General features: G+C 35.9%; 1 protein-coding gene across 3 annotated transcripts; it reads right to left on the bottom strand.

Moving 5' to 3' along the window:
• Positions 1-555: 555 nt before the first annotated feature.
• Positions 556-23,248, bottom strand: LOC128544464 (cytochrome P450 2K1-like). 3 transcript variants are annotated; one of them, XM_053514593.1, is made up of 9 exons: positions 22,969-23,248; positions 11,517-11,679; positions 8,158-8,307; positions 7,369-7,529; positions 3,668-3,847; positions 2,606-2,747; positions 2,305-2,489; positions 2,020-2,161; positions 556-1,948 (listed from the first exon to the last, which is right to left on the bottom strand). In XM_053514593.1, the coding sequence occupies exons 1-9, from the start codon at positions 23,176-23,178 to the stop codon at positions 1,761-1,763; spliced, it is 1,521 nt and encodes a 506-aa protein (XP_053370568.1). In that variant the 5' UTR covers positions 23,179-23,248; the 3' UTR covers positions 556-1,760. The 3 variants fall into 3 exon arrangements, with proteins under 3 accessions (XP_053370568.1, XP_053370569.1, XP_053370570.1); XM_053514594.1 differs by having other exon boundaries at positions 8,218-8,307; XM_053514595.1 differs by lacking the exon at positions 22,969-23,248 and adding an exon at positions 15,912-15,992.
• Between the last annotated feature and the right edge of the window lie 375 nt (positions 23,249-23,623).

The following is a 23,623-nucleotide window of genomic DNA, read 5'->3' as shown; positions in this document are numbered from 1 at the left end:
AGGACTTATGGCTTTCTTTCAGTAATGGCTTTCTTCTTGCCATTCGTCCAAATAGATTTGTGGAGTCACAACTTAGAGATTTTCAGACCTGAGCTGTGGATGTCAGTTGTTTAAAAAAAAAAAAAAGAAAAGAAAAAACTTGTTTTTCTCAAAGAGTCTTAAGTTGCTAAAAAAAAAATTTGTTAAACTTTTTAATGCAGTATGTGTAAAAGACAAAATGTCTATTTCTTGCATACCACACAAAAAATATAAAATAGTGACACTGTAGCTTAGTGGTTAGCACTGTTGCCTTGCACCTCCAGGGTCTGGGTTTGATTCCCGCCCAAGGTTCTGTGTGCGTGGAGTTTGCATGTTCTCCCCATGCTTGGGGGGGTTTCTACCAGGTACTCTGGTTTCGTTCCACAAGCCAAAGACCTGCAGATTATTCTAGTTGATGTCCCCAATTGCCCGTAACCTAGAAAATAACAGATTAGTTAAATCAACTGTGTTTGAGAAGAATAATAAAAAAGCTAGTTGATGGGTTGATTTTTATTTATTTATTTATTTATTTATTTTTTACTCAATTTGCACTTACGTTTACAGAACTAGTTAGTTTAAATGACTCCGGTTATTGCATTATAAAATTATTTGAAAGACCAAGTGTTTCTGTTGTTTTCTTAGTTCATGTGTTTTGTGCATGTACATCATAAACATGGTTTAGTTAGAATAAAGGACAATATTCTGTAAGTAAATTAAATCACTGACCTGCAAATTTTGTGTGTAAAACATAAAGGTGTTAGCGACCAAAAGTAATAATAAAAATGTTTAGGTGTAATAAGTTTCTAACATGATTAAGACTATAAAATTGTAATGAATTTGAATCAGAATTCAGTATTGTAACACGCAATATGCTCACAAGCTCACGCGAGTTTGCGTCATTAGTCACACTGTTCGCATTTTCGCAGTGTCCAAGTGAACAGTTTAAGCACAGCTTTCAAAGTAGGGGAGAACTGAAGTTATGATACATATGCACAAATCCTCTCAGCGGAGACGCAATGAAAACAAAAGATTCCGTTTAACACAGGTTGTAATGATTGACAGCTTTAATAACTATAAAAGACGAGTTTTTTACCCAATTTGTTTAATTTTATTCTCAATTTAAAAAAGTTGTTAAAAATTTTTTTTTTTTCATCAGATTTGTGGCTTCACCTACAGGTACATGCTTGGGTGCAAACGAGTCAAAAATTCATTTTTAAATGCCATAATAGTCATTGATGATGATCACATGATTATTTGTGTGCGAGCTTGTGTGTTAGAGAGAGAAAGAGAGAGAGAGGTGGGTAGTCACAGTATTATTAAATTATTTAATTACTAATGTTTATGTAGATTTTTATTGTACTTTTATAATCCAGATAAAAACCATGGAAAGCATCAAATGATAATTTTGACAATTGCATGTTTAAATGTACATGTTTTGATGGCTCCAAGTTGATTTAATGAAGCTTAAAGTAAACTGTTCTTAAAAATTTTGCATATTTTGCAATCATTTTGTATGTTTAGTTATAGCAAAATAAATCAATAAATACTTGACCACACCATCCCACTTTTTCTTTTTCTTTTTTTTCTTTTTACAATTCGACTACTGTCTTTCAGAGTTTGTTTGCAAACATAATCAAAGCATGAGTTTGTTGCATAATTCAAGTTACAAATTTCTCTACTTTGTGACTATAACTAAGAACATGCTTGAGTTTTAGTAAATTAAGGCATTAAGAGTATATATTTTATGCACGGCTAACTGCACACAGCTTGTGAGGAGAGGGGTTCAAGGTGAAGCCCACAGCTGGAGTGAGGTCCAGCTGTTCCTCAGACACCCCTGGTGGAGGAGTGAAACGGAAGTGCTGCAGTAAGAAGGTGAAAAAGAGGAAGAGCTCCATCTTGGCCAGACTCTCTCCAAGACACAACCTGCGCCCTGCCAAAACAGAAGTTGTTTTGAAACTAATATGAAGCATCGGATTCATTAGTCAAAGGCATTTAATCTACCTGCAGAAAAAGGCATGAAGGCATCTTTCTTAACAAATCGGCCTTGCTCATCTAGGAAATGTGCGGGGTTAAAGGTATGTGGGCTCTCCCACTGACTCTCATCATACAACACAGATGTCAGGAGAGGAAACACACATGTGCCCTGCAAAGAACAAAAGCTTAACTTATCAATCTCTATAGTCAATTTGTTATATTTATGTTAGAAATAATTAGTATTTATCTCTAATTACAGTTTACTATTAGTTAACAGTTATGAATAATTTATAATTAGCACCACAAACTGACCTTTTTGATGAAGAATCCTTGAAATGTAACATCACAACTAGTGGCATGGGGGAGACTCATAGGTACTATGTTAGCAAGTCTCTGAGTTTCATGGATCACGGCATCTGTGTAGGGCAAATACTTCCTGTCCTCCAGCACTGGCTGACGAGCTCCAATGACACTGTCAATCTCTTTATGGACACGTTCTAGAACGAGGAAAAGCTTTTGACTTAAACACATTTGATTTTTATAAAAAGAAACAAAAATCGTCCCATGGACCATATTAGTACAAGTTTAAATATTTGCTACTCTGAAATCTTACCCTGAACATGGGGATACTTGGCCATTAGCAGAAGGCACCAGCACAGTGTTGTGCTAGTTGTGTCAGAACCAGCAGCAAACAAGTTAAAAACTGTCATCATAAGATTCTGTTCATGAAACAAACTGTCCTTATCTCCAGCTTTCTATTCAACAAAACAATATATATATATATATATATATATATATATATATATATATATATAAAACTATTAGCCAGTGTGAAACTCATTAAGCCAAATCTTTTTAGACTACACTTTAATATAATGTTCTATGCAGGATTATCCATCATAAACTGTACATATTATATATTGGTTATAGAGGTATTTTTAAATGCTTGTTGATACTTTTCCATGCAAGTCCAAATCAGTTCAACGGTGCACATTTCATGATTACAACATTCGAATTTATTAATTTTTTTGTTTTATTATTTATTCATTCATTTATTTTTATAAAGGGTAATATTATTTTATTTAATTTGGTAATTTTATGTATTTATTTCTGTTAACGATGAGGTAAAATTAGTTGTTTTTTTACAGTTGTTGGGAATTTTCTATCCATTTACATTAGATTTTGATGTTATCTATCTAACATTTGCTGTACAGATGAAAACTTATTATTAAGTATATTTTTATTATCATGGAACTAACTCTAAGCCAGACACTCACTAATTGACAATGATTGTTTAAAAACATTACAAATGCAGTATCTTTTCATATCTGCCATCTCTGGTAAAACTTTAAGATTAAATGGACACTATGTACATTTTAAAACGGAAAATAGAATGATCGTTTTACTTTGGAAAAATTAAATATAGATGTATCCCAATCACAGTTATAGAAACCCCATCCGAGAATCTGTGTAAAAAAAAAAAAAAAAAAAAGAAATATATATATATATATATATATATATATATATATATATATATATTTGGACTCCAGAATACTCGTATAAAACACATACATTTGATCTCTGAATAATGAATACACTCTGAAATAAAAGTGTTTACTTTAAAAGTCCTTACATGTTGTACAAAATGTATGTATACATTACATGAAAAATTCACCTCTGCATTCTTTTTGTGGACAAAAAAAGCGTCAACCAAGCCTCTGGTATCCTCAACATTTAGTGTCTCCTCCAAATTGTCCAAAAACTTTTTCATTTGCTTTACATTTATCTTATAGTTTTCCATTATAAGTCTCCAGTTCTTCAGCCAGCAGCCAATCCATGGAAACACATTATAGATCTAGAAATACACACAAACACAGTCCTTCATGGGCAGAATTACATTATACCCCAAGCAAGCGAGAGAGAGAAAGAGAGAAATAAACTCTATATAAAAGTACTACCCGAGATATTCTCCATCATAAGCGTAGCATTCTCTAACAAATCATGTTTAAGAAACCCTCTTTCTGTCTACAGAATGCTTATGGAGATAATACCAGATGGAAATAGAAATTAAATCTTAGAGCATTATATCCATTATTTGTATTGTTGTAGTTTTTTTAAGGAACATATAGGGCTCAGGATTTTTCAGTACAGTGACATATCCTTTTTTTTTAGTACTAAATAGGCCACATAATGAATTGAAATTTTAGTTTATTTTATGTTTCCGGCACCTATCTGTGCCACTTGAGTTTTATCGGTTCCAAACAAGGGCATCAACAACAAATCCAGCAATGATTACAAACACCACAGTGGGAGACCATGTTAAATTCTCAGTTCATGATATGACAACAATATGACTTTAATAATTTTTAAATCACTAATTGCTTTAAAATTTTTGTTTGTAAATTCTCATATAGGTTTTGTTTTTGGTTACTCTAATTGTTGTTCAACAGCTTAAGACTAGTTCTGCTGTTCTATAATTTCGTACTGTCAGAATGACATACCACCAGCAAAAATTTATATTTCTACCACACTGCACTACAAGGTGATGGCAGCAGTACCACAGAATTATGGCAGGGCATAAAGCGGTAACACATGACATACTTTTTGGTATGCACAAGCGCAGTAAGTTTGGGCAGGACAGAATTATAGTTAGGACCAGTGTTGGGCAAAGTACACAAGTACTTAGAGAAAAGTAGAGATACCCTAAATAAAATATTATGTAATCAACAGTAGATCCACTTACAGTTATACTTAGTACAAAAGTACTTTCCTGCAAATTTACTCATGTATCAAATATACTGAGGTTGTATTGGTCATAGGCGGCACGGTGGTGTAGTGGTTAGCACTGTCGCCTTGCACGTCCAGGGTTCGATTCCCGACCAGACTTGATTCTCGTCTCTGTGTGCATGGAATTTGTGCTTGGTGGATACTCCGGTTTCCTCCCACAGTCCAATGACATACAGATTGGGCTAATTGCCATTCTCAAATTGCCTGAAGTGTGTGTGCCCTGTGATGGATTGGCACTTTGTCCAGGGTGTACCCTACCTCGTGCCCTAAGCCTTCTAGGATAGGCTCCAGGCCCTCCGTAAATACAGGACAAAGTGGCATAGAAAGTGAGTGAATGTATTGGTCATAGTAAAAGACTCTCTCTTTGCTTCCCAACTGTGAAAGTCCTGCTTAGTCACTGTCTACAACCGTCTCAATTTCAGAGTTCAAAAACCTGATACATAATTATGAAATGCAATTAGACAGAATAGTCACCAGGTGGCTCCAAATACTAAACACCATGGTGGTTATGTAACTTAACACTATTACCTTGACCCCTGTCAGTTGTCGTTACTGGTCGATATCAAACCTCCCCTTTATCTTTAAGATTTTGGAAGAGATAATAGTGCAGCAGCTATGTTAATATCTACATACACTAACTGTATCAATTAGAATTTAGGTCTTAGCACAGCACAAAGACAGCACTTGTTAAGGTAGTAAATTATCTCCTATTGGAGACCTCGGTGTGATTATAGATTCCAGTCTTCCATTTGAAGCTCATGTAGATAATATTAGCGGGATAGAATTTTTTTACCTCAGAAATATTGCCAAGATAAGAAATATATTGTCACTAAATGATGCAGAAAAACTAGTTCATGCTTTTATTACCTCTAGGTTGGACTATTGTAACACCTTAACATCTGTTTGTTCAACTAGGTGCATAAACAAGCTTCAGTTGGTCCAGAATGCAGCAGTGATGGGTTCTTACTAAAACCAGAAGATACAAGCACATCACTCCTATCTTATCCACACTGCAGTGACTGCCTGTGACATTTCGCACCAATTTTAAAAAATCCTTTTTTTTTGACATATTAAGCATTAAATGGTCTAGCACCGCAGTATCTGAGAACTGCTAGTCCCTTACAATCTGCCACGCCTACTTCGATTAAAAGAATCAGGCTGTATACCGTGTATAATGAAAACTTCAGCAGGGGGCAAAGCTTTTTTTTTTTTTTTTTTTTTTTTTTTTTACAAAGGCCCAAAGTTATGGAATAGCCTTCCAAATAGTGTTCGGGAATTAGACACAGTCTCAGTGTTTAAAGTGCCCCTATTATGCATTTTTAAATATGATTTTCCATGTAGTGTGTCATGTAGCTGTATATGAATATAAACTATCTGCAAAGTTGTGATGCCGACAGTGCACGATAAATGAATTTTTTGTCTATAAAAAAAAGAGTCGGCTCACATTCGCCTTAACGAGTCGTTAGCAATTCGAATCTTTTTTACTTTCTCATAAAGCGATATTAGCAACCTTAAAAATGGCATAATAGGGGCACTTTAAGTCTAGCCTAAAAAAAATATTTATTTCGCCAAGCATTTTTGTAAAGGAGCAGCTCTGGGGGACTCAAGGACGTAGAGTATTATGGTAAATTGGTATGTTTAGATGCTGTCTTCCCACTCTCATTGATCACTCATGTTTGTTGACGCTGAAGTAACTGGTTGCCTTACATCTCAGGGAGCCCTCATGTCTGTTTCTCCTTCTGGCTCTCATTTTTAATAAAGCTGTCATAGTTATTTAACGAATTGTACTCCATATTAACTTAAAGACATCAACTGTTATTTTGAACTTTCAGCTGCCTAACAGACAGTATGACTGCAGAACAATCCCTGCTATCTGTTATATGAGGATGGGTTCCCTGTTGAGTCTGGTTCCTCTTAAGGTTTCTTCCTTCTGCCACTATTGCCCTCGGCTTGCTCATCAGGGACAATCTAATTATTTAGATTTATACACATTGACATTTCTTTCAAACTTCCACAATTTTTTTTAATGGGTAAATCTCCATTTGTGACAATGACAAATGCAGATTTAAAAGCACTATACAAATAAAAATTGAATTGAATGAACTATGTAGAAATGTAGTGAAGTGCAAAGTACATATATTTTTGTAGGATGTAGTGGAATACAAGTAAAAAGTATCCACTAATAAAAATGCTCACGTATAGTACAGATACATTAAATATGAACTCAAGTACAGTAATAAAGTAAATCTACTTAGTTAACTTCCACCTCCGGGTGACAAATTTATACAAAACTTCCAGTTGTAGAAGGATATATGTTGGTGGAACAAAATAGTTAATTAAATAAACAAACAAATCATAATATTTTGTGGTATTAATACTGTTGTATTAAAGAAATATCATACAAGGGGGAGTGCTGTTGTATCAGCATGACTGTGATGTGCTTGTAGGCATGAGGACACAGCCCAAGTCATGGTGATACAACAGCAGATATTACAGCGGCACTCCCTTTGCATGTGATATTGCTTAAAATGTACATGTACGACAAAATGATTAATATTCTAATATTTGTTTTCATAATGAGTATGGTACCTGAATAGAAGGTGAGCCAGTAAGTTTGATGTTCTCATTGGTCCGGGTAATCATTTCTTTGAACTCAGGATCACTGTATTGGAACCTGCTACCATACATAATGGCTGAGATGACATTTGCGGTGGCATAATTTAAAGGCTGTGAGGTATCAAATGGTTTCCCTGTTAAGTAATAAGCAAACATTACTGCAACATAATATTGCAAACATTTCCTTTGTAGAAATACAATCTATGAAAGTTAAGGCAAACTTTAAGTAAATAAACTAAAATACATTAAAGGTACTAATAGTTACTGTTACTGGACTTTAACTGCCTTAAAAAACACTTTGCCCCTTTTTATATCACAATTGCATAAACAAAAAGGCTTGTATGCAAAGTGTAGCATAGAAATGATTTTGGTAACAGAAAATCTGTAGGGCACATATCATGTGTGTATATTGCACAACATCAAAAAATTCAGCAAGCTACTGTTATCCAATATGAAAGGAAAGAAGTATATGGAGAGGAGATTTAAAAAATCTGTAAGAATTTATTGACCATTAAGTGTGTCTGAGGCCAAAATTTAAATTGGTTTCATACAATAACAGTAGGTAAAATGTACCTTATACGGTAACCATGCAATTTAATGTACAATACAGATTGATGAAAGTTAATGTGAATATAAAATTTAAACTTTTAGAGTTTGGGCGAAAATATGATAATACAGCAGTTCTAAAAAACAACAACGTTTTAATCTGAATAAAAATGTTATTCTCTTACTGTGATCAGACATTTTACTGTAAACTTATACCTTGAAAATCTTTAAACACTTTGCTTAAATAGTGTGTTTCTTCTATGATTTTCTCCTCACTTCCTCTTTTGCCCATCCCAAAGTCTCGAAGTGTGGTGAGTGAAAATCGTCTCATTTCGTTCCAGTTCCTACCATTGCTAAACAGAATTCCTAAAGTTGAAATAAAAGTAAAAAAAAGAAATGCTGACATTTTGGGGTTGTTGATGAGGGACAAAAAAGGTTCTTTAACCATAAATATCTTGATAAATCACACACTGAATACTCAATGAGTAATAGTATAATTAATAATTAATCATAAATAAGAACAGGTGGAATATTGCAAAAACATTTACATTATCAATAACTATTCCTCATTTTGAAACATAGAATAAACCAGCTCGAAGTTATAAACAAATCCAAAATTAAATATAGTTGCAAGCAATGAGGAGTGGGCCCAAACACCCTGCGCCATCACCACACGGGTGGATCAGAAAGACAAGCGGGCACAGTGGGCACATGCATTTAAAGGGGATATCCAAATTATGACAAAATTTAAGTACAGGGGAGAATTTTTTGTTTAAACCTCCAAAAAACCCTAGTTGCTAAAAAAAAAAAAAAAAACAAAAACTTTATGATGTCGCTCAATGTGATGTCACTCAATATCAGTGTTGGGTGTAACACCTTACAAAGTAGCGCGTTAGAGTACTCAAATTATTTTAGGTTCGCCATTTAAGTACTCAGTTACTTAATTACTTTTTTTAAACATGTACACTAATCTGTTATTCAGACAAATTATGTAATCCATGAGCCAGACAGCAGTCATTCCCAATCCATTAGTGTGTGTGTGTGTGTGTGTGTGTGTGTGTGTGTGTGTGTGTGTGTGTGTAGGTGTGTGTGTGTGTGTGTGTGTGTGTGTATGTGTATGTGTGTGTGTAAAAGTCATCCTACATGCCCAGCCTCTGATAACCCGCCCTCCTCTGTTATTCCTGCTGTTATACCCCTATCTCACCTATGCAGTTTGACTATGCGAGGACCGATGCGCAGAAAGATAAAAATGTAATCACAGCGCTTACACTCGCGGTGAATCATGATGAACCGTACTTACTGTACGGCTACTGCGCGAAACCGCGTAGGTGAGATAGGGGTATTAGTATTAGTACTTTTATCAGAAAGTAACACTGTAAGTAACTGATTACTTTTTGAAGACAGTAATTTTGTAACGTAATTAGTTACTTTAAAAAGTAACGTCCCCCAACACTGCTTAATATGATGTCCCACAGAAAGTTATTAACTTTGTTTCGGCATAAATTTAAGGCATTGTCACAGCTGACCCATTTGAGATATTAAAAATACCTGCAATGTTGCATCCTTAATGTCTTCAGATCAATAGGCCTGGTTTAGTGCAATTGTATACATTCCCTGGGAAAATGATTCCTTCGGGTACGTTTTGCAAACGACACAAAATAACTGACTTCCTGTTGAGTTGAGCCCAGAAAGTTGTTCAGCTCAATGAGCACTAAATGTGTATAGGGTTTCATGTGTATACGTACAGGATGATACGTATAGTATGAGCTATGCAGCTAAATCTCGTGTGAGGACTCTCAGTTATCCTAATGACAGGAGATTCCAACCTGTCTACCAATTTTCATGAGTTTTTGAGCATGTTAGGACCCCCAAAAAGGCCAAAAATGGTGGGGAAAGATTTTATTTATTTTTTAGTTATTTGTTTTGACTTTTGTGGAGGGGAATAACAGCCTGCTCGTTCCGCTGGATACCACCGCAAGTATATTTTAGAACTGAGGGAAACACTGACCTGCCTAATCAGAGTTTTGAATTCCCCATTTTAAGAGAATGTTATATGCCAATTATTTTAAATAAATGCATGTGAATGTGCCAGAGTTGGTCCCACACCAAAACTGTTGAACTACATTTACATTATAAAGTTGTAAAAAAGTCTGTGCTCTGCCTATGACTAGTGATGGACAGCCAATGGCTAAGTGTTTAAAAACAGATCTTAGTATCTGATCCCAGAACATTTATAGAATAGTAAAAAAGAAAAAAAAATATTTTTTTTACTATGCTAGCCTTGTTTAAGAAAATATTTTGACCTTTTCTGCTGTTCTCCCTTAAAAAAAAATGAACTCACTGTTTGTTTTTACATCTTGGTTCAACCAGATCCTCTCTCACATGTTCAATACAAATCTGCATAAATGCTCGATGCTGGACTTTGCCTCAGCCATTGCATACAAAGTTCAAGTTTTTTTTAGAGTATAAACATGTCTATTTGTCATGCACCTACAGTTTTCCCCTGCTGTTAAAAGGTAAGTTTGTTAAAAATAAAAGTTAATGTTACCTTTAATGGTCAAAGCAAAGTGTCCGGCACTTCCTGCTTAGTGAAGTCAGTAAATGTAAGGTTAATTTAAAGTGGGAAATTCTCATAAATTCATGATAGACATGAAGTTTCTCAACAAGAGTTTTTCTGATTTTTATGGTTTTGAATAACAGAAATTTACCTATGAACCGGCAGGTGAGAGACTTTTTGTGTTAGATGAGTTTAATTTTTCACCAAGAGTGCATCAGAAAATATTTTCTATCCCAGGAAAGTTTTCTTTTTACACCGGGTTGTTTTACAAACTCATTCTTATTTTTCATGCCTTAGAATTTTTTTTGCTTAAGCTATGGCTACCACAAAAATGGAAAAACAGGAAATATTTTTTCTAATGTTTTCTCTAAGTTCAGACAGGAGACTTATCTGAAAGCCTAAAAATGACTAAAAAGTGAATTTTGCTAATAGATTTGTGTTAAAGTTTGTGACAACAACACAAACAGAGTAAAAACAAATGCAGTCCTTCAATTATGGTCATAAACTACTATTACAGTCATGAAGAATGCCTGTGACATGCTCACAATGCATGTGCATACTGTGCTCACTGTCTTTGTGAAGCACCCGGGTGGCTATGGCACAGGTGCTTCAGCCAGATTATGACTGCATTGCAACTATAGTTCAACCTTGACCTTTTGTAGTAATGTTATTAAGTGCAGGCACATTAGCTTTGACTTAGTATCTTTGCTCACAAAAGGTTTGCCACTTTTGAATTGGTAACATTAGTTTACCTCATGTAGTTTGCTAATGGTAAATCATGAGAGTGGTCACAATTAAAAAAAAAAAGGAAAAGGGAATGCAATTACTGCAACATTCAAATCCTTAAAGGATCCTTAAGTATATACGTTTATTGACACCCAACAAATTTGATGGAATTTCTGACATGAACAAATAACTAAAACAAAGAAAAATTATATTTGTAAGAAATAATTTTTATTATTAACATTTACAATATAAGTAAATTTAATTGAGATTGTTCACTGAAGTATTCTCTTACCATGTCCTTTGTTAAAGTCGAAGAATATGGGAGTGATATCTCTGTTTCCAAATTCCTCTGCATAATTTACCAGCGCTTGTTTGACAGTTTGATATCCTGCCAAGACGATGACTTTCTTAGGCCCAAAATACACAGTAAATACTGATCCATATTTTTTTGACATCTGTAAAAGAAAAAAAAAAAAGGAAAAACTGGTTTGTTGTGTGGTGTGTTATAAACATTTATTGAGTAATTTTTAACTAGATCAGTTAGCATTCTTCTTTATCCATTTTGAGTTATCCATTTTCAAGAGGCGACAACATAATAAGGGTGGCCTTATTCCTCAGAACTGTTAATTTTATCAATAATCATAATGATGAAAATATTTTAGAAAATGATCAAATCTTTTTTATTTTTTAGCAGGGAATAAAATTGAATGGTAATAACAGATGAATGGACAAATGATTTTAAAATCAGTGTACCTGTCTATTGAATAATCTCTAAGCATTTACTTAAAAACTGCAGTAGTGGACCTTATACATTAATATTAATGCCCTTCCTACTGGCACAAAAACCCCTATAACCTCATATGCTTCTCCCTGCTCTTGGAAAAAAAGGACAACCTATTTTGACACTTTGATAACCATTTAAAAACTGGCTAAAATGTAAGAGAAGAGAAGGAAATAAACATTAAGATTTATATAGCAGTTAGAAAGATTATGAATACATGGTAATGTTGCAATTAATGTTGCATTAATACAGTTAACATTGCTTTTATATGTGTACCATTATTAGGGCCCAATCACTTTGACATCAGCACTATGACATCCTAGCTCTGTTAGTGCAGATGCTCTGATAGTGTTGATTGTCTAATAATGCTCATGTCATGTGTATGGCCTTGTTGTACTTGTCATGAAGAACACACAGACACAGAGGCTGGAATCTGCCGCCATTAGCACTCCTACTCTCACAGGAGAATTTGCTGGATTGCTCAAACACACTTGCATTTATTCATGTAAATCCCAGTACACATTTAGATCTCTTTAAGCTGAACAACTTTCTTTATGCATGTCATGGGCTCTACTTAACAGGAAGTCAGTTATTTATAAATTTTTTTTGCAAAATGCACCCAATGAAATTTGATATGCTCCTCCTAGGGGATTTATATAATCACTGCCAAAGGAGTCAACATGATCTCAAGGCATTGAGGATGCAAATTAAAGATCTCAAACGATTCAGCCATTTCAATGTTTTAAACTTATGGCGGAAAATTGGCTTATAACTTCCATAGTTATATAAAAGCTGTTGATGATGCTGCCTACTATTACGGTCATGAAGAATGCCTGTGACATGCTCACAATGCATGTGCATACTGTTCTCACTGTCTTTGCGGAGCACCCGGGTAGCTATGGCACAGGTGCTTAAGCCAGATCATCATTGCATTGCAACTATAGTTTAACCTTGACCTTGTGTAGTAATGTTATTGAGTGCAGGCACATTAGCTTATTATCATTAGTATCTTTGACCACAAAATCTTTTGCCACTTTTGAATTGGTAACATTAGTTTACCTCATATACCTTGCTAATGGTAAATCATGAGAGTGGTCACAATTTAAAAAAGGAAAAGGGAATGCAATTACTACAACATTCATAATGTCAGAAATACTACTGGATTGCGGACACTTTAAATCTCCTGAATTTATAATGCCCCAATGTTACTGTAGCCTCTTGTTGTTCTTGTCATGTTTTTGCAACTTCACTAGTTACAAAGTTCTCTGCAGTCAGAGTGAAAACACATTGTATGCAGCCCATCCAATGCACTATAACTGTGGGCAATTACAAATCACAAGTCATATTGGGGACATTTTAAATTAAAATATTTTACTAACAGTATATGACCTAATTGTTATTGTACAATTAACTTCAATATAAATGATGCATTATTGTTTATGAACATTAGTATGCGTGACTAAAATAATTTACATTTTTGTGGACTAAAATAGACTGAAACTAACACCCATTAAAATAATGGAACATTATTATTAATATTATTATTATTATTATTATTAGTAGTAGTAGTAGTAGTAGTAGTAGTAGTATTAGTATTATTATTTTCAATTCAATTTTATTTGTATAGCGCTTTTAACAATTGGCATTGTCCCAAAGCAGCTTTACACAATCAAAAAAATTAATTTAGGTTTGTTTGAAATTTGAATGTGTATGAATCAAAATGGTCAGATAGTCCCTGGTGAGCAAGCCGAGGACGACAACTCCCTGAGATGGTAATAGGAAGAAACCTTGAGAGGAACCAGACTCAACAGGGAACCCATCCTCATTTGGGTGAAACAGAGAGCAGGAATTGATCTGCATTTAATATATTATTATCAATATTATTATTATTATTATTATTATTATTATTATGTGAAATATCTATAATAAACATCATATAATAATTTTAAGTGGTTGGACAATATGGCCAGAAGCTAAATGCCACAATTTTAACATTAACCAGTGGCTCAGTGGACATTTGAGTCTAGTGACTTTAACAAGCAGTGAAATGGTGAAAATATTTTTGAATTTACATGACCAGCCAAAATCTGTGCTTTGTGCTTTAACATCAGCCAGCCCTTATACAAAAAGAAACAGCTAAAACATTTCAAATTTTTCACAGGTCACAACTGCTGTTTCTTCACCAAAATTCGTTGTGATTGTGTGGGACTAATCTCCATTAAAGTTGGTATACAGTAGTGGCCAAACATATGCTATATATTATATTTATCCTGCGGAACAAAAGGGATTTCAATAATTAGTTTAAGCCTGGATAAACAGTTGTGCTTTTTAAAATCAGCTAGTTTATTTAGATGAAAAACATATTGCAGGAATTTCAACTCCACCTCTGCACAAAAAAGCTAAAGCTAAGGAATTCTCGAGTGAATTTGGAATTTCTATGTCAATGTATTTTACATGATCTTCAGGGAGCATTTAAGCAGGCATGGATTAAGCAAGTGACACCAGAATACTGGACTACGAGTCTATGCCCAGTCAGATCCAGCAGGCTTTTGAAGGTTTTTGGAGGTTTTTAAAGAACTTAATATTAAATATTGATTGTATAGCAATTTCATTATATGTAATAACAAATTATTATTACTATGTTTTTCATTATTAAAAACAATAAAAATGTCATTAAAACATCAAATTTTACTTCTGTTTCAGTACTTTTGTCTACTGTTGTAGGCCATATCTTAAAAACAGTTTGCTGCATTCTCAAGTTTTATGTTGATCCTTCCTTCATTCTGGCATCATCTGATTCCTGATATAAATGCAAAGATTTTCCATTCCCTATTTCTAAATGTTCACCACAATACTCCTCTACACCAACATGGCAGACCCTCAACAGTGATGGCTTAAAAAAACCGTATGTGTTGCCTCATTTAAAAACTAGATTTTGCTATAATAAGAAAAGGTGGTTTATTTGTCCATTTATTGTGAAGTGTTTAGTTTAAAATTATGATTCTTTTCAAACTTTCTTTCAGTCAAGGACTTCAGTCAAAGACTGTTCATTCCATCTGCAGAGATTATTGGTAACCCAGGTCATTACAAATCATAATTCTAAATTTTTTGTTGTAGTAAGCTCCTAAGATCAGTTAATGTAATAATTTTATGACCCCCTCTGTATTTTATAAACAATTTGGTTTACAATTCTAAACAGTTACTAGAAAAAACTTTTCAGTATTTAATTGTGACCTTAGAAGAGTTCTTCTTGAATAACTGTCCACAACATCTTTTCATCTGAACCATATTCAGAACTTGTATGAGTAAAGTAAAGTACATTCCAAGAAGAACTAATACTATCATGAAAGCAGATGTGTCTATTTACAATTACTACATTACTTTTACAGTGTACTTTTACTATATTACAATATCTGTAATAGTAATTCAGTATTGTAACAAACTTATATTTTTTATTCTTTATTTATTCAACATTTTTGGTTTATAACTTTTTACATTAAAGCCCGAGATCTGCCCATATAAGGAAAAATATAATAATCTTCTTCTTCTTTGTCTTTCGGCTGTTCCCTTTCAGGGGTCGCCACAGCGAATCATCTGCCTCCATCTAACCCTATCCTCTGCATCCTCTTCTCTCACACCAACTAACTTCATGTCCTCTCTCACTGTATCCATAAATCTCCTCTTTGGTCTTCCTCTAGACCTCCTGCCTGGCAGTTCCAACCTCAGCATCCTTCTACTGATATATTCACAATCTCTCCTCTGAACATGTCCAAACCACCTCAATCTGGCCTCTCTGACTTTATCTCCAAAGCATCTAACGTGGGTTGTCCCTCTGATGAACTCATTCTTAATCCTATCCATCCTTGTCACTCCCAAAGAGAACATCAACATCTTCAGCTCTGCTACCTCCAACTTTGCCTCCTGTCTTTTCTTCAGCGCCACTGTCTCTAAGCCGTAGAGCATCGCTGGTCTCACCACTGTCCCGTACACCTTTCCTTTCATTCTCGCTGAAAAAGGAAAAATATAATAATAATAATAATAATAATAATATTAACAAAATAAATACATAAATAAATAAATAAATAAATAAATAAACACACTCAGGATTTCTAGAGGTCTGTTACAATGTCAATAAGGTCTAACCAAATTTGTATTGTCTTTCTGGTGGCACCATGTATTTTGGCTGTGGTACACTCCAAGTAGGCAATGTCCAGCAAGTATGACATCCACATCAATCTAACTGGGGTCGATGGCTTCGAGCACAGTTTTAGAATAACCTTTTTGGCAGCAGTGAGAGCAGCAGACAGAATCCTTTTTTTTTGATTGACAGATACAGATGACAGTGACGAATCATCCAGCAAAAGAAAAAGCAACGTGTCCTTTTGGATCTGAGTTTTCAGAATATCCGACAATAAGTTCTGTACCAAGGACCAGAGCAAGGCAATTTGGGGACAGTCCCAAAACATATGTATATATGATTATAGATTAGATTAACTTATAATGGATCATTTGGTGAGCTGGGTTTTTAGAGGTAACAAGACAATTTCCCCAAACATTGTCCCAGTCAATCACAGTGTTAAGTTCTCATTCCCAGAAAGCCTCAATCGGAATGTTTGAATACTGTTGTACCACAAGTGATTTATAAATTATATTCACAATACCTCTAGAAGCCATACTAGAATCTATCCAATTTACCATAGGATGAGGAGATATTTTAATCGACCAGGGTACTCTGTAAGCTTTCGGTGCAGATCTTGATCTTAAGAAAAAAAGAAAATACTGGAATCGAGAACTCATCCTTTAAGATCTGAAAGGACTTGAGCCCATAAACATTGTACAGGTCTTTTAAAGTGTGGATACCACATTCAATCCAGCATTTGGAAACAAATGGTTTGTTACCAGTACAAAGATTATTATTGTGCTAAATGGGGGTAAAGTCACTATAAGAATCTGAAGCTCCCATAATCTTCTTTGCTGCTTTCCAGGTTTTGATAGAATGGCATATAATTGAACCAAACTCTTCCAAAACTTTCTTAAATATTCCCGTAAAGGGTAAATCCTGTAGACGCAGTGGGTAAGTAATATTAGGTTCTAAAATCCGCCATGGGACAGGGGAGTCAACATCTAGCTACGTCCTAAGGCTGTTTCTAGGCCGTTTATTATTATCATGTAAAGCTGTTTGCGACAATGACAATTCTTAAAAGCGCTATACAAATAAAATTGAATTTAATTATTATTCTAGGCCGTTTATTATTCCACAAGAATTTGGATACTACTGTATTGATCTTTTGGTTCACCACAGGACTTGACAGTTCGATAGTTCAGGACTGGAACTTCATACAAGTCTACCTGAGTTTTCAATAACTAACTGGACTCCATATTAACATCAATTAACATCAACTGTTATGCTGAACTGCCTGCCAACTAACACACAGTATGAATGCAGATCAATTCCTCCTTTTGGTCCACCCAAATGAGGATGGGTTCCCTGTTGAGTCTGGTTCCTCTCAAGGTTTTTTCCTACTACCATCTCAGGGAGATTTTCCTTGCCACTGTCGCCCTCGGCTTGCTCACCAGGGACAAACTGATCATTTTGATTCATACACATTCACATTTCATACATTGTTATGCTGACGAAATACAGTTATATGTCTCAGCAAAACCTGATGAAAAAAATCAGCTTACTAAAGTTGAGCAATGTGTGCAGGACATAAGAAATTGGATGCTAATTAACTTCCTTCTGCTTAATCCGGATAAGACAGAAGTTCTAGTCATAGGACCGCATACAGCTAGGAGTAAAATTTTAGATCACACCGTTACTTTAGATGGCCATTCTGTTCCATCAAGTGCAACAGTGAAAGACCTTGGTGTGATTATTGATTCCAGCCTTTCATTTGAAGCTCATGTAGATAATATTACCAGGATAGCATTCTTTTATCTCAGAAATATTGCCAAGATAAGAAAAATATATTGTCGCTAAACGATGCAGAAAAGTTCAACTAGTTCATGCTTTTATCACCTCTAGTTTGGTCTATTGTAATGCCTTACTGTCTGGTTGTTTAGCTACTGTAGGTGCATAAATAAGCTTTAGCTAGTCCAGAATGCAGCAGCGAGAGTCCTCACTAGAACCAGAAGATATGAGCACATCACCCCTTATTTTGCATTGATTTTAAAATACTACTCTTGACATATAAAGCATTAAATGGTCTCGCGCTGCAGTACCTGAGCGAACTGCTAGTGTCTTACGAACCGCCACGCCTACTTCGATCAAAGGATGCAGGCTGCTTGTCAGTACCGCGTATTATGAAAAATACAGCTGGGGGCAGAGCTTTTTCTTACAAAGCCCCAAAATTATGGAATAGTCTTCCAAATAGTGTTCGGGACTCAGACACAGTCTCAGTGTTTAAGTCCAGGCTAAAAACCTATTTATTTAGCCAAGCATTTTTATAAATAGATTTGCCTTAGGTAAAGGAGCAGATCTGGGGGACTCATGGACGTAGAGTATTACAGTATGGTGAACTGGTATGTTTGGATGCTGTCTTCCTCACTCTCATTGATCACTCAGGTTTGCTGACGGTGAGGTGATTGTTTGCTTTACATCTCAGGAAGCCCTCATGTCTGTGTTTCCTTCTGGCTCTCCCTTTTAGTTATGCTGTCATAGTTAGTCCTGCCAGAGTCTCTGCTTGCACTCTACAGTAAATATACATTTACATTATACATTGTGTGACTGTGACCATACCTAACTGCCATCTCTCCTCTTCTTCTTTTTCTCCCCCTCTTTCTCTTTCCTCTCTCCCCCTGTCTCCCCCTTTCACTCTTTCTCTCTCTGCTAAGCTACACATGTCGTTCCTGAGCTGCCAGTGATCCAGACTCCCTTTGCCCTCCGGACCTGTCTGACCCATCCTGTTGCCCCGCTTCTGGTTGGAGATCTCGTCACATGGATGCCCCGTGTGTCTCTTTGGGATGCGTCTGGTGTCTGGGGATGGTTCTCTCTACCTAGAAGATGGTTCTGGCCTCGACTGGTGTTGGCAACTATTTCTCTGGGGACTTGACAGTTCGATAGTTCAGGACTGGAACTTCCTACAAGTCTACCTGAGTCTTCAATAACTACCTGGACTCCATATTAACATCAATTAACATCAGCTATTATAGCTGAACTGCCTCCCACCCTACACACTGTATAAATGCAGATCATTTACTGCTTTCTGTTTTACCCAAATGAGGATGGGTTTCCCTGTTGAGTCTGGTTCCTCTCAAGGTTTCTTTCTATTACCATCTCAGGGAGTTTTTCCTTGCCACTGTCGCCCTCGGCTTGCTCACCAGGGACAAACTGACCATTTTGATTCATACACATTCACATTTCATACAAACTTAAATAATTCTTTTGATTGTGTAAAGCTGCTTTGCGGCAATGACAATTGCTAAAAGCGCTATACAAATAAAATTTAATTGACTTGAATTGAATCTGGGGGACTCATGGACATAGAATATTATGGTGAACTGGTATGTTTAGATGCTGTCTTCCTCACTCTCATTGATCACTCAGTTTTGTTGACGGTAAGGAGATTGTTTGCTTTACATCTCAGGAAGCCCTCATGCTTGTGTTTCCTTCTGGCTCATCCTTTTAGTTATGCTGTCATAGTTAGTCCTGCCGGAGGCCCTGCTTGCACTCTACAGTTAATATACATTCACATTATACATTGTGTGACTGTGACCATACCTAACTGCCATCTCTCCTCTTCTTCTTTTTCTCCCCCTCTTTCTCTTTCCTCTCTCCGCCTGTCTCCCCCTTTTACTCTTTCTCTCTCTCTGTCAAGCTACACATGTCGTTCCTGAGCTGCCAGTGATCCGACTCTGGTTGGAGATCTCGTCACATGGATGCCCTGTGTGTCTCTTTGGGATGCGTCTGGTGTCTGTGAATGATTCTCTCTACCAAGAAGATGGTTCTGGCCTTGACTGGTGTTGGCAACTGTTCGATAGTTCAGGACTGGAACTTCCAACAAGTCCACCTGAGTCTTCAATAACCACCTGGACTCCATATTAACATCGATTAACATCAACTATTATAGCTATCAACTATTATATTTCCTGCTTTCTGTTTCACCCAAATGAGGATGGGTTCCCTGTTGAGTCTGGTTCCTCTCAAGGTTTCTTCCTATTACCATCTCAGGGAGTTTTTTCTTGCCACTGTCTCTCTCGGCTTGCTCACCAGGGACAAACTGACCATTTTGATTCATACACATTCACATTTCATACAAACTTAAATAATTATTTTGATTGTGTAAAGCTGCTTTGCGACAATGACAATTGCTAAAAGCGCTATACAAATAAAATTAAATTGAATTGAATAATCAATCCTTGAATAACTCTATCTAACTAGGGATCCAGCACCGCATTTAGATCACCCCCTAACACCACAAGACAGTCCTCTAAACTCACAAATAAACGTAATAATTCTTAAAAAAAAGAGGAATCACCCTCGGTGGGTGCGTATACAGACATAAAAGCATAATTAATATTACTTAGTGAAAGAACAGCATAAGTGATTTGGCCTTCTGAATCATTTATGATGACTTACGTTTAATACCTATCAGCACGCCTTTAGTTTGTTAACAGCCGAAGAGGCAGATATCACTTTAAAATATATATTTTTTAAAGCAATGCAGGTCCACGGATTTCAAATGTAACTCTCCTATAAGGGCCATAGAGACCTTTTTGCTTCTTAGGTAATCTAAGCATTTGGTTGGCTTAACAGGGCTATTTAACCCATTAGTGTTCCATGACAAAATATTTATAGCCATATAATAAAAAGGAAAAGCAACTTACACCAACCACTAAACGGGAGGACTGTAAAATAATCCGCCAGAAAGATCACCGCGATCAGAACATATGCATAGGCATCTATGCAAACAAATATTACGCAACCAAATACATAAGCATACATTAGACCAATTAAACTTACGTGGCAGTCCTGGGCATAGAACAAAACAACAAAATTACAAACAGTGACAAAAACGAAATGGGCAGTAAGCAAATAATTAGAACACATTCGTCTATCTGTCCTCTAAGTAACAGTCTTTGGATACGCAGCCATTCTAGCCTCAATCAAATTTTCTCAGCAAAGTCCTCGATAGGAACTGCAGATTTATCCTCGCTCACCTCGGAATCTCGTGATGCAACCGCTACATCTTTCTTCAGAGAAGATTTTGCGGCGAGATCCAGGTTAAGAACGAATTTTTTCTGTGTTTCTAGATGAAAGCCACAAAGGATAATATCCCCAGCTGAGTTAGTTTCTTCTGTACAGATGCTATCGTTTTCCTTTTAGATGCTGTGCGGATGCTATAGTCTGGGAAGAAAAGCAGCGGCCATCCCATGTGAAGAATTTGTCCAGCGGTTCTGGCTCCATTCAGGATTGCATTCTGGTCACGATAACGCAACATCTTGAAGATTAATGCAGGAGGGGTTGATTTTCAATGTTCACCGCCGAAAACAGTGAGCTCTTTTGATCTCCATTTCTTTGCCAGCAAGAGAGGAAATCCATTTAAGAAGATAATTCTGTATAAATCCCAGAGGGTCATCTCCTTCTACAACTTCTTTCAGCCCCACTATACGGATATTAGATTGGGCGACTTTTATCTTCGATTCTCGCTAACTTTTCCTGAAGGAAGTCCACCGCTAACTTAACCACCACAGTATCTTTTTTGCATGATGAAGAGCTGTTTGCATGTTGTCAAAGTTGTTTCTTATCAGATGAACATCTTCTTCCAGAACTCAAGTCTATACGCAATTGGAGCGAATTCTTCCTTAAACAGTTCCCTGACAAGACTAAGGTCCATCTTTAACTCGTCGACCACAATGGTGCGAAGTTCTCCCACTGGAACTTAATTAGAATCTTCAACTTGCTTTTTCTCTGGCGAAGCCAATATCAATTGACGTTTTGCTGTCTTCATTCGTAGCTCCGTTAGAAAATAGTCAAAAACTAACCAAATATTGATAGTTTTACTGAGAAAAAAAACAGATTAAGGATACGGAGTCAGGGAGCAGTCAAACTACACCGCCCTTGCTATCAGTGGGTCACATGATCCCACAAACTTCTATTCTTGATGGTTTTAACCATCCTTTATAGGGCCACTGTAAAAGAATCATTTTTATATAAAAGGAGGTTATTTCTACTCTCTTGCTCTTTTCCTCATAGATCTGATATTAATGTGCTAAATATTCCCTTCTGATATATTCCAGTTCCCTCTTGCAACTGTTCTTAACAGTGGTACCACTTCCACACTCATCTTCTCATTCTCTCTTTATGTCTCTCTCTCTCTCTCTCTCTCTCTTTCTCTCTCTCTCTGTCTCTTTCCCCCTTTCCCCCTAACTCAAGGACAACTTCTGGACAAACACCTATCTAACTTCACTCCTTTGTTATTCAGGATCTCACCAGGACATTTTGCAACAGTTTACAGTATGTTCTTTGTAGTAACATATGTCGATGGCACAGGCGTTTGGTCAAGCATATAAAACCCCTATCTTTTGTTGTTAATTAACAAAGACAGACAAAGTGTGTGTGTGTGCGTGTGTGTGTGTGTGTGCGTGTGTGTCTGTGTGTGTGTGTGTGTGTGTGTGTTTGTTCGTGCGTGCTTGACCTATATTTATCTCATTGCCCCTATCTGTTATCTGGCATTATTAAATGAGAAGACAGCTGTGCTGACAACATTGGCTCTAAAACATTGGCTCTTGACCTTTACTGTTGGGCACATTGACATGATTGCCAGTATTAAATATTTTGTACAGTTTTTCAAAAATTTAGAAGTTTCAGCAAAATGTTTTACATATGTAATACATTTTAAAATGTCTCTTACGTTAAATTAGGACTTAGTAAATTAGAAAAACTCTAATAAATAAAACTCTAAAAAATAAAAAGTATCTAGTGCAAGGATGCATTGCAATTTAAAAAAATAAAGGCACTTACTTCACATAGAGTCAGGTAGGGTCTCTTGAGGTTTAGCTGAAGAATGTTTCCCAAGATAGGCAGTGGTTTAGGTCCTGGAGGTTCCTTGTTTCCCTCCTGAGATTTGACATCAGAAGAAAGGTAATAAACAACCAGCAATAACATCATAAATAGACCGAGCAACATGCCTGTGCTTGTAGGTTGCAGGAGAAGCTCCTCAACCCGAACCATTGCTAAAGATAACCTGAGACTAATTTATTGTGCTTAAAGCAAGTAGAGAGCAGCAGACTGAATAACAGACTGCTTGGGTTGCAACTCTGGTAGAATATTAACAGCAGTTGTGTGGGAGTGGTCAGTGAACTCCACTGAACGGATCCAGGTCTCATGAGTCCTTTGAATCACTTGAGTCACTAAGGATTCTGACTGCATTTTTCTCTGGCCCTTCTTACGATTCAGTTGAAATGAATATTTTGAGACTTTTGTTACTGACCATAAAAATATAAGTGACTGAAATTCAAGAATTATCAATGCCAAATGTTTATTTTAATGACAAATGCAAATAGAAATAAGTTTATACAACAAAGAATAGTAAGGATTCCAACTAATTTTTCTTTTTCTTTTTTTTATAATATGAAGTATAATAAAGAAATAAAACAATCACTTTAGGGATAACAGT

This window comes from Clarias gariepinus, chromosome 16, assembly GCF_024256425.1.
Source record: "Clarias gariepinus isolate MV-2021 ecotype Netherlands chromosome 16, CGAR_prim_01v2, whole genome shotgun sequence".
In the NCBI taxonomy this organism is placed as follows: Eukaryota; Metazoa; Chordata; class Actinopteri; order Siluriformes; family Clariidae; genus Clarias; species Clarias gariepinus.
Note: the sequence above shows the minus strand (reverse complement) of the source record. Positions and strands in the feature narration are given on the sequence as shown.